General features: G+C 39.4%; 1 protein-coding gene across 4 annotated transcripts in view; it reads right to left on the bottom strand.

Annotated features, from left to right (window-relative positions):
• The window catches only part of abl1 (c-abl oncogene 1, non-receptor tyrosine kinase), a 44,053-nt gene that overhangs the window by 12,953 nt on the left and 18,878 nt on the right, over positions 1 to 12,222 (bottom strand). For 2 of the 4 annotated variants that reach the window (XM_074618200.1, XM_074618201.1), the window contains exon 1: positions 7,440 to 8,246. The exons of the other annotated variants lie outside the window; for them this stretch is intronic. In XM_074618200.1, coding sequence (XP_074474301.1) covers positions 7,440 to 7,524 — 85 coding nt within the window. In that variant the 5' untranslated portion in view covers positions 7,525 to 8,246. Of the gene's footprint in view, positions 1 to 7,439; positions 8,247 to 12,222 lie in introns of those variants that run through there. 4 annotated transcript variants of the gene reach the window in all.

Raw genomic sequence — 12,222 nt, 5'->3', positions numbered from 1 at the left:
GCTTTAACTTACAGTTATGTTAATTACAGACACGGCTTAAATTATAGCAATTTTAGAGCAGTACAGCTGATGGATAAATTACAAAATGTGGAAAATGGAAAGAATGAGAAGGAAAGAAGGAAATGGTGCTTAAGAGGAAGAAGTTAAACGTGAGCTTTATTGTGTGGCTTGCTCAGCTGTTGTCACACATGTTTTAGAGGCATCTTATATTTCATCCCCCCAGCTCACACACACCCAACATCCTTCCAACAGAGACAACAGGCTACAGCTGCACTACATGTAGGTTTTCACCTTCCAGTGAGAATATCACACCAAGGAAGATGTGAGGAGGAGGAAATATTTTAAATCACTTTGTAGGAAAATAGCACATAGTACACACACAGTACCATTAGGAAACCAACTAAACCCTCAAAAAGTGACGAAACGCACTGACACTGAATTTAAGCTTCCAATTCTCCCCGATCACAGTACGACTGGAAAAAATAGTGGCTAGCTACTGTCATGTGACAAACTAAAAAGTATCACTGGCCAAGCACAGCAATGCATTAAACATTAGCTTTTGGGCTGCTACTTTGTTTTCATTGCTTTGCATTTTCGTCGTTTTCATAGTCTGGGGATTTTGGTAACACGCGAAACAAATACTGACTTGTAATTATGTTTCTTTAGTCATTTAGAAATGATGCCCTTCTACCCATAACACTAAAGAAAGCTAAACACAATCCAAAAGCTATCATTTTCTTTCATGCAAAAATGACAAATGAAATGAAAACATATTTGCAGTTGGTATTATGACATCATTTTCCACTAATCCTGATATAAATATAAAAATAAAACACTTTCTTAAACTCAAGGAAGTTAACTATTCCCCAACACTGACAAATCTTAATAGAACAATGATTAAAATTGTAAAAGTTTAGCGCCAGAGGACATAGTAATCATAATATTATACTATGAGAGTATACAACTGCAAGTATATGGCTTTTCCTCGAGGCTAAATGATGGCAGTTAACAAACAAAGATGTTTTCTTAAGTCTGTAGAATATGATGTGTAAGCCAGGACATCTCTGCAGCACCACAATATTTAATTTAAAATAGTATTTTCACACACATTTCACCTTAAACAAATACTGCGATTTCCTCCTCATCCCGCAATTTGAAAATTGCAGTAAGCCATATTGCGATTTGGATCAAATTTAAATTAATTGCTCAGCCCTACTGACTGGCTGTGATCACTGTAGGTGTTGTTTTGTAGCTCATTATGTTGTGTTGCCCAAACTAGACTATGTATGTACATTACTAAACTTTCTAGACTCCAGTGAGAGATGATTTCATTCACATCATCAACTGAGAATTTGTTCCACTGCACATCTATGCAGTAGCTCAGTATGCAGGCGTACAAACACAAAACCAGCTGTCAAAGACAGTTTTAAATTAGTGCATCATATCATACCACTAGTACCACAGGCAGGAAAATTGTGGCAAGCTTAAAGCATTTCAAACTTGCATACAAAAATGCACCAAAAACAAGATGGAACAGTTATCCATTGCATCATCTCTGTCAATAGAAAACCATATATCTTTAAGATTTGATATTTTTATGTTTCCTACCTTCTACCCTTTAGGCTCATTGAAAAAAACATTTTTAAAACCTATTGGATTCACCTAGAAGACACATGTCAAAGCAGGTTTTCTGCAAATGTGATACTTTGGAGATACAAGCTTTTCAATATGGTGGAAAGCACTGGAACAAAACCAAGTCCCCCAGTTGCATAATGTAGCATATTACGACTTGCTCACCACATTTATTGCATAAGTGGGTGTATGTTGGGAAAAATTCCACATATCTACAGTGTGTTTCTGCAAAAAAATTATAAGGAGTGAGATCACCTGATGTATATTTTACAGACATTACTGTATGCCTGTAGAAGGAGCGCTAAGGTCTGTCTGGTCTAAAGGAGACCAACGTGTAAAAACAGCCACAATCCTCTAGAACCTGTGTACTGTACCACAACTGTGATTTATCATAATTTAAGGATTATTATCTCGACTTGGAGAAAATGACTATGTGCATGAAATGATCAAGGCACGGCTGGATTTGGTGGAAACAGCAGAAAACTGATTGAGCAGCAAAGAGCATACTTCATGAGGCTGTGCGCATCCTCTCTGCATGCTTTAGACTGTTTATTTGCTGCTTTACGTTTATTTGTATAGCTTTCAATAACAAGGCAATTCAGGTAAAAAATGACCACCAGCCACAGTGCAGTGCAAGATATGAATAAATAGTCTCAAGTTTAACTTAATAAAATGCAGTGGCAAACAGAAAAGGTTTAAACCCTGATTTAAAACAACAAGATTTGGAGCAGATCTCTTGTTTTGGGGGAGTTTGTTGCAGGTATGTGGTGCATAAAAACTGAATGTTGCTAGTCCATGTTTAGTTTTGATTCTGGGGACAGTAAGAAGACCTGTCCCACACGATCTGAGAGGTCTGAACGGTTCATAACGGAGCAGCAGATCAGGAATGTATTTTGGCCCTCAACCATTCAGTGCTTTATAAACCAACAGTGGTATTTTAAAATCAAGTCTTTGACAGGAAGCCAGTCTAAAGATCTGAGTGATGTGAGCCACCCTCCTGGTCTTGATGCTCCGGGATGATTAAGTCCAAAGATGGTGGTGTCTAGAAGGTAACCCCCAAATTGCGATAACTTGCAAAAAAAAATCTTGCGAGACTCCCTGCCCAACAATTCAGCCTAACCATAACCATCTAGCGAGTAGTTATCCAGAATACAACGCAGTTCTTTAGTGTCGCTGTCCTGGAGGTTGTCAATATGAATGTTAAAATCACCAAATATAACTTCACAGTCAAAGTCAATGCATGACAAACAACAGTTCAATGAAGTAATCAAAAACAATGCGCTGTATTTAGGTGGCCTGTAAATGTTTAAGAATGCAGCTCGACTTGATGAATTCAACTGAAGAGCAATTTATTCAAAAGAAGCAAAGTTCCCATTAGACGTATGATTGCACTGAATAGAATTATTAAACAGAATGGCAACTCCACCTCCTTTCTTATGCACTTTCTCCCAACAAAAAACTGAAGATGGGAGATGTTGACTAATTGAGAACGGCTGCACAGTTATCTACATAATTAAAAATAATTTTCCTGCCAAAGCAGCCTTCTTTGCCAATTAAAGGTCTTTTTGTGACAGTGCTGAAGACAAACTGTGGGTGACAAGGAGTTGCTATAACATTTGATGAATTTAGTTGAGTACTTGAAGTCCAGAAGAAGAGTCTGCTTCTGGGAGTTAATGTACAACCATAACAGAGATTGTGTCCAACCCAGCTGAGGGAGCTTTGGAGTCACTGTTGGAGAAGATATGATTCAAAGCAAGAAGTAAACAAAGAACTTGCAGCATGCAATACTAACTAGTATTAACCCCAAGGAAGTAAACAGAACATATGTGGCCCACAGCCAGTCACATGCCATTGTTGACAAGTTGCAGGCACCAGTGTGTTTGGAGGCCGATGAAAGACTTTCACACAGCCTCTTCTGCCAAGTTAGGCCCGCCAGCCTGAGCACACTGAGACAATCAAAGCCAAATGTGGTGCTACTTTTAGGTCACAAACCTGCCACTTTGCCTGCGAGAACATACCAGATTTGATTTCATCCAGAGCATACTGCCCAGCTCAAACTCATATTTAGGTGGGTTACAATCCTAAAAGGAGACGGACCTGTTGCATATTGGAGCAACAATCAGGGGTGCTTCCCTAAGCTGGCAAAGATGCAGATAAAAATGTGCCTCATGATAAAATAAAGACAAAACTTTAGGTCTATAATCACATAGTTCAAAAACAGAAAAAATAAAAGCCATGAGGCTCTTCAGAAACTCTGTACTTCTTTTTTTAATAAATGACAAAAAATACCAGCCAAATATTTCCATTTCAGTTTATCCCTTGTAGGGATGTAAGAAAATATTGAACAAATTTAATATCATGATATTATGTTTTGTGATACTGTATCGATTCTCAAAAACACTGTATCAATTTTTAATTAATAGTTTGCATGCAAAGATGAACTCAGGCAATACTTTATTTCATTTGCAAAGAGATGCACCCTCTCAGTGTATGTGCCCTTTAAAGTAGTGCTATGATGGTGGATGTTACAGGGACTGTGATCAATGCAAATGCAGATCCCACTGTTTGGATTGCATAAAAAAAGTCAACTTTTTTTACTAAAATTTTGTGCATACGGTGGTTTGTTCTTCATACTATGACAATTTTCCTAAAATTAGATTTTTTAAAAATCGCAATATATTGCCTTACTTACAGTATCGCAATATATTGAATCGTAACCCCTATATCATGATATGTATCATATCGCCAGATTCTTGCCAACACACAGCCCTAATCCCTTGGTTACACATACTGTAGACAGAAAAAATATATAGACAACACTTAGATTGAAGTCAAAAGTATGGCCATGTTTTGTCAAATCTGGGCTTAAGCGGAGGCCAGAGATCAAGCAAGATAGAAAAAGAGCTCCACGAGGCCAGACCTGAGAGCCAGCAAGACATACCATATGTCCAGACTTTGGCCTGGTCATAAAGTGTGTGGGCAGCGCATTTGAGCAGCCCATGCCACACATGTCCACTTCGCAGGCCATAAATACCACAGCTCTTTGTGAGAGGGCGACAGCACACTGACACATGGGCCGTAACAACACAAGCTCAAAAGAGAGAGGAAAATAGAAAATATGAAAAAGGAAACTCAGGACGTGGGTGAGAAAGAAACAGAAAGAAGGTAACATTATCAGTTCTCCAGAGTCATGCAGTGGGAGGAATTGCAGCATGTCCTGGCTGCAATACTAAGATGACACTCTAAATGATTAAATGTGTGTGGAACTTGTAAAGAATTCATAGCTATGAGCAATGGGAATGCGTCCAAACTCACACACTGATGCAAGACAGAAATTGCTTAAAAAAACAGACTTAAAAAAACTAAAAAAACATGATGTCTGGTTCCACTTGGTCCTGAGAGCTCTGCTAGTTTTGATTCCAGTCATCTTAAATGACTGGAATCAAAGAAACCAGCAGTAATCTGGTTCCAAAACCATGAATCTATATGTGGTCCTCTCCCATGAAGTCGACCCTAGTCCTCCTAACCCAAATATTTCTGAGGGATGAGACAGGAAAAATCTCTATCTTACATATTTCTCTTGCATCACCTGAGAGGGATGTGGTGGAGAACAAGGGGATTCAGATAATGAATTTGATATGGTTCTACCCACTGTGGGAGATATTACGTTAATGAAAGGATGTTCAGACCAGAATGGTGCAGGAATGAGTCCTAAAACCTCAAAATGAGTTAGCATTTCGTCGCTAATTAATAAAACATTTCCGAGGACCACCTTCCCAAATAAATGACAAACTGGGCTAGAAATATGTGTTATGCCACTGCCAGCTGTAATGACCCACATAAATATTCAGCTTACCCTCACCCATCACTGCCTGCCATTATGAATCCAGTGTATTCAGGGTCATATTTCCTCACCACACGCTTTGGAGCTTTTACTGGTGCAGGGTTGTCTCCAATATCACTTTTTCGTTTCAAAACCACTCCATTTTGTGTCACTGCATCCGAGACATATATGTCTGTAAAGGGGAGACTGGTGGGTACCAATAGAACACATTTTCATTAAGATATCTTGAGGTCAGAGGTCAAGGGACCCCTTTGAAAATGACCATGCCCGTTTTTCTTGCCAAAATTTAGCGTAAATTTGGAGCGTTATTTATGCTACAGCTTCTGAAAGACAGAATAGCGTCCGTTAGATTTTAAAGAGGTAAATCTAACCGTTTGGAAGTAACTCCCATTAGATGGCACTCTGAGGCCCACCAGTGGGCCCCGGCCCTGTGGTTGAGAATAGCTGGTGTAGTTCATTTATAGCCTGACGTTAGCTTTTTACTTCTGGCAATCGCATTTACGCTTCAAAAATCATAAAAGTGGTGTTTATGTGAAGATTATCTTGCGGAACAAAATGTGCAAGTATCATATATGTTTGCTTGTTTTGTCATAGTTTATTTTCTGCAATAATCCAAAATCGAAAGGAAAAGTCCCATTAGCTTTTTGTCGAGGGAACCAGTGCGATGCTAACTTCCGGGTTGGCCTACAGAAATACGTCATCCCTGGAGCACTCTAGTGTTGTAAGTATCAATACATATCGGTGATGAATATTTGAAACGGTTTCAATACTCATTTTCTGCAGTATCAATACACTGGTACATGGGTACCAGTTGCGCTTTCGGCTCTCTCTTCTCTCTTAGAGTTGACACACACACCGCTATTTGTCTTTTATTAAAAATCAAAAATGTTATGCCCTTAATGTTGTAAATTTTTTCCCATGGTATCGAAATTCAAGAATTGGGACAACACAACACCACTCTATGCAGGAAAGCACCATTTTCATTATTTAGAATAACTACAAGACGTCATAGAATATTTAATTTGCATTTTCCTGCTATTATGCTCATCTTCACTCTAATGATGTCAAATTGATTACTACTTGGAGAAAAATACAAACGGTGCCTCCAGCTCTAATCAAGTAGTTCAGGTTAGAGCGTTTAATTTTGGGTTGGAACATCTCAGCATGAGATCTGCTGTGCCTTGTACCATATGGTCTGGAAATTAGAGGCTCTTTATCATCCACTTCAGTGGGGAGCGTACCAGGACTATTAACTCTATTAAATCATTGGTTGCGCAATCTTTGGCCCACATGAGACTTCACTGAGTCTTCCATTGCCAATCAATTACTATGTTGATCATGTACAGACTCGATGTGCCCTGGATTTCTTCGAACTCCCCTTGTGTCCCCTTCATACATCATGGACAAATCAATTACCCCCTTTAACTGTGACCAGAACTGTGTAATTAGAAGTAATGGAAAAGACGTAATCACTAGTCTGCATACTACAAAGAGAGTGTGTGAAATATATAGATATATGTTATCTTCTAAATCAATTATAGAAGCAGTGAACAAGATCCAAGTACAGGAACATAGCAGAGAGCTGAAAAGAGAGAGCGCAGACTGAGATTAGATCCCCTCTCCTCATAAACAAGAGTTAAGTGGGACACGACCAGGAGTCAGATTTCCTTGTATTCTCTTCTCCGTCTCTTTTTCCACTTCTTTCCTCTTCAGCTAGCCAGTGTGTCTGGCTTCCCTCACCCTCCCCTGTGCTTACTCTGCTTTCCCCTCCCCATTCTTCTGTTTCCACAGTGCAGAAATCATTGTTGAGCCTTTACACGGTCTTCTTTTATCCTTCTCTCTGCTTTTTTGTGTGTGTGTGAAATGTCTACTTTCATTTTTGTTTCTATTCCTACAAAATAAACTTTAAAAATCACAACCCGAAGTAAAAGACAACACTAACGCCATCACAAAGTATTCTTACCTTCCAAGTAACAGCTGGAGGAGGACGAGAGGCCTTTCTTAGATTTACACCCCACCAATTTCAGGCATATCTCCAACATTTTCATTTGCTTTCTTTCCCTTCCCGCTTGAAAATGTTGTTGCTTGTTCAAATCAGACGTCCCTCGAACGTTTCCCCCTCTACATGTGTCCAACAGGAGAAATGTTCAAACACAAGACAAAAACTGACAAACAGAGAAACAGCACAAAGCCGAAATAGGTGTTGAAATATATCGGCTTTCTTTTCCTCAGTCCTTTTCAGCTGCTGAAAATCCTTTTTCTCCTCACTCCTTTCCGAAACAGAAAAAGCAGAGTCCGCTGTCCGGCAAAGTCAACTTTCTCTTCTGAGCGTCTCCATGTTTTTTTTCTCCCTCTTTTGCTTTTGGGTTTTGGTCAGCTCCACTTCTGTAAAGATAAAACAACTATCCAAAAGCGCGGGTTTGGTCCAAAAGCTTGCTCGACCTGCAGATGTGTCAGTTGAGTGGGCAGTAGGGCAGTCTGAGCGGTGCCATTCCTCTCTGCTGTCCCCTGTGTGAGTGTGTATCTGAGGCACAGGGACTACTCGTGCTACAGCTGCCAACAAAGGGCCTCTTTCAGGCTCAGCCTGCTGCACTCAATGACATCAGCTGAGCCCTCCCACCTCCAGCAGCAAACACACAATGAGAGGGAGAGACCGCTACCACACACACACACACAATAAGAACACAAACAACAGCACCCAAAATTCATACCAACAATACGAGACAAAAGCTGATTTAAGTTTAGATTCAGTGAAGACCATAAATAGTTCTTCTTCCCTTCAGTGGAAGTCATGAGACGATTACAAGAAGCTCCTCCTCCAACTTTTTAAACCCCCTTCCCCCCTCTCACTGTCTTGCTGCTGCTCTCTCTCTCCTTTTTGACCATGCGTTTTCCCTCTCTCTATTTTGAAATGTTTACAGGTTGAGGAATCAGTTCTGGAAACAGGACCGGGCTGTTAAAGACAACGCTAAAGCTCTTAATCAAGAGTAGCACACAGGGAGGAAAGTATAGCCTTCAGCAGGCTCATTTGCTCTAGGCTAATTCTAATGGGAATGAAGTGAGCAACACATTTGAATTCATCAACAATTACAACATTTATCTTCTGATCTTTGGAGAAACATGTCTGACCATGTGATTTTAGAAGGCAGCAGTGGTTTGGCCATATCTGGAAGGAAGAAATAATCCTTGGCAGAAGCCAAGCTGTCTTGCAACACAACTTCTTTGAAATCTCTTTCTGTTTCTTCTCAGCTGTCTCAAAGTGTAGCGATACACATCTCACTCTGAGCTTTAGTCATACTTCTGAACTAAATCGACTGGAAGTAAATCTATTGAAAAGGCTGAAAAGATAAGCTGTGCTTGGAAATGCATCTGAGAATGCTGATGGCATCTGTCAAAAAGGTAATGTTTGAGCTCTTCTCACAATTGTTGATTGTTGCTCCATCTAAATCAACTAGAACTGCAACGATTAATCGATTAAGTGTCAAAAGTTAAATTAATCTGCAGCTATTTTGATAATCAATTTATTGGTTTGAGTAATTTTTTAAGGGAAAAAAGTTCAAATTATGTTCAAATTCTATTAAATTAAAGAATTATGTATTTCTCTGACTTAACTATAGTAGGCCATCTACAGAGGGTGAAGACAATCATTCACAGCCATACAACCGAATGCAATTCAAAACAATAGCCATGCAACAAATACTGCATTAGTGAAACTCATGTTGTTATTGTCAGAGAGATTATGGAACTCTTTATTAGTTTCTGAGGTGTACTCTCTTTTTTATTGCAGGATAATGTTATGCGTTTTATATGGGCTTGTGTTATATGGGCTAAAAGGATTGTAGGCCGTCATTAAGCTGAAGATTGAAACCATAAAAACACAAGAGCAGCTATGATCTACTGACTCTGTCTGACAAATACGTTTCCGTTTAAATGACCATCATCACTTCCGAGATAAGAAGCCCAGTCTAGTGGATGATTACATACTGGTGGGAAGCCGGCTTGATGACACAATAGCACATAGCATGAGTGCCTGGTCACTGGAATTTACAATGAGGGAGCAAAACATGACCAACATACAGAAAAAATATACATGGTACAATGGCTTTAACAGCTTTTTGTTTCCATCTTAAAAACATCAAGTGAAAGCGGTAACATCTGAGTCTTAATATATGTCTGTAGTTGACTGACAGAAACTTTATGTCAAGCAGAAGGTTTGCAAATATTGGAAGATAGGTTGACTGGTCCACTTGGCAAGTAATACAAGGAGAGGAGAAGAGAACAATAAACAGATGTTTCTGAAGACAAAACTGATTCATGTGCATTTAATACAAGGAGAAATATGAGGAGAATAGAGTCGAGAGAGGGGAAATGGAATAAAAAAAAATCCAAAGATAAGGTCATGCCTGTCTGAGTAATGGGCTATTCCCACATGATGTAGGCTATTATTGACTACGTTTATGAGCAAGTTTGCTAATGGCTGGGCATGTATCATCAAGGGTTCATATGATGTGTATTATTATGCTCGCTTTATAGGAGACTTCTGACAGTCTAACCAGTCCTTCAATTGTGGGAAGGCTTATGCTGCGTTCCATTTGAACTGGGAAGTCGTAATTTCCGAGTTCCCAGTCGGAAATTTCAACAGGAACACCCCTGAAGCTGGATTTCCGACCTCAAAATCCAAGATGGCTGCTCCGTGCATCAACAGTTAAAAAAGCTGTAGTAATGTACTGTTTAGAAGCACTTCTGTCTTATTTGTGTCTCATTAAATCAATCGGACACATAATACTGTCCAATTTCTATCTGTAGACATGTTGCTACGGTGTTTGTATGCGCAAAATACCGTCGTAATGCGTTGTTATCAACAAGTATTGCAAACAATGGCTAACCTGGCTGGAGCAAACCCCTTTAAGTTTTCGGACTTGTTTTACCGGAACGCGGTCAACTCGGGTGTGATGTCATTCCAAGCTCCTACTTCCGAGGTAAATGAAAAGCAGAAATAGTTCAGAAAAGGTGCTCTGAAGTTGTCAAATCATTTCCTGATCAGTAGTTAGCGGTCAACATTAAGATTTTGATTTTGAACTGGGAGGAATCCAAACAACTCAAAACCACAGGTGACATTACAGACTTGACATGGACTAGCCTAACACTACATATCCACATCCACTAGTTTTGATACTTAAAGCTATTGTATGCTTGTGTTTGGTGATGCTCTCATTAGCATCTATGGGTATTCTTAATCATGGCTCAGTCTCAGTCTCTTTGCAAGTAATGACCTCAAAACCCTGTACATCCAGTCACTTGGCACCAGGCCCGACATCATCGCTGCAGCGCTGGTATGGCAAACATTTGTGTTCCTCTCGTGCTCCACCCCAAACACCAATTAAGAAGAAATGCAGGCTTCCTCAAATTCGGAGAAAGGCCCATTAACTTACCGCAGTCACAAAGTGTTGGGGAGATGAGAGGATGAAGGGAAGAGGAGAGAAGGGCTATAAAAAATGGAGGAGGGAAGAGGAAAAAAGGTTGCAGATGGAGAAACATGAAGCACATTGTTTGGAAGTGAGCTCATAGGAGAATCGCTCGCTCACGTTTTATAATCCGGGGCCGTGTATGTTAACAGTTAGCTGACGTACATCCACCTATGGGATGGATTTTGGCTCTTTTCCTCTCATATGCCCCCCCTCCTGCTTTCCTGCTCTTTAAATCTTTAGGTTGTATTCAAAAACTCTGAGGCAGCAACTGTTACGATTCACACACTATACTGGTGTTATAGCATTTACATAATGGTGATATGAATCCATATTTTCCATATTTGACATTAGAGCTGCAACAATTAATTGATTAGTTGTCAACTATTAAATTAATCAGCAACTATTTTGATAATTGATTAATTGGTTTGAGTATGAGCTGATTCCAGCTTCTTAAATGTGAATATTTTCTGGTTTCTTTATTCTATGACAGTAAACTAAATATCTTTGAGTTGTGGACAAAACAAGACATTTCTCACCATTTTCTGACATTTTATAGACCAAACAACTAATCGAGAAAATAATCAACAGATTGACAATGAAAATAATTGTAAGCTGCAGCCCTATTTGACATGTCACAACGTCATATTTCAAATCCTAACTATCAATTATGAACCAACTTATATAACTTTAGATATTAACATGTTACAATACTACAATAATATTTGAGGACTGCCTGATTTCTGTCTAATAATGTTAGAAATGTAACACTTGGCGTAAATCCTGTCCATCCAAGCCATGTAACAAGAGTTATTACACTTTTAATAAACCGAGCAAGCTTTCTAATTACAGAGGAGGATGAGGGAGGGAGACGGGGAGAGAGACGAAGCCGCGTAGGTTCCTAATAGCATTTATGCACATGGTTCACTTGATTGTCTAACCCTGCAGTCACAGCCAAGTGTACTTACGTTTTGCGATACTGTAACGATTCTCCAAAATGCTGTATCGATTTTTAATTAACCTCTTTAAAATCCGCCGGCGGACCCAGACGCTATTCTGTCTTTCAAAGGTTATAGCAGGCTCAGTTTTAAAGTTATAGGGCAAGATACTGGCATCATACGAAACTAGAAACCCTTAGGAATCCATTGGTACCAACCAAGTCATACTTGCATGTCGCGAAGGAGGCTAAATAACGCTCTAAAAGGTTACACAAAATTTTTGCGAAGAAAAACTGGCATGGCTATTTTAAAAGGGGTCCCTTGACCTCAAGATATATGAATG

This window comes from Sebastes fasciatus, chromosome 19 (assembly GCF_043250625.1).
Source record: "Sebastes fasciatus isolate fSebFas1 chromosome 19, fSebFas1.pri, whole genome shotgun sequence".
Taxonomy (NCBI): domain Eukaryota; kingdom Metazoa; phylum Chordata; class Actinopteri; order Perciformes; family Sebastidae; genus Sebastes; species Sebastes fasciatus.
This window is presented reverse-complemented; position numbering and strand designations above follow the sequence as displayed.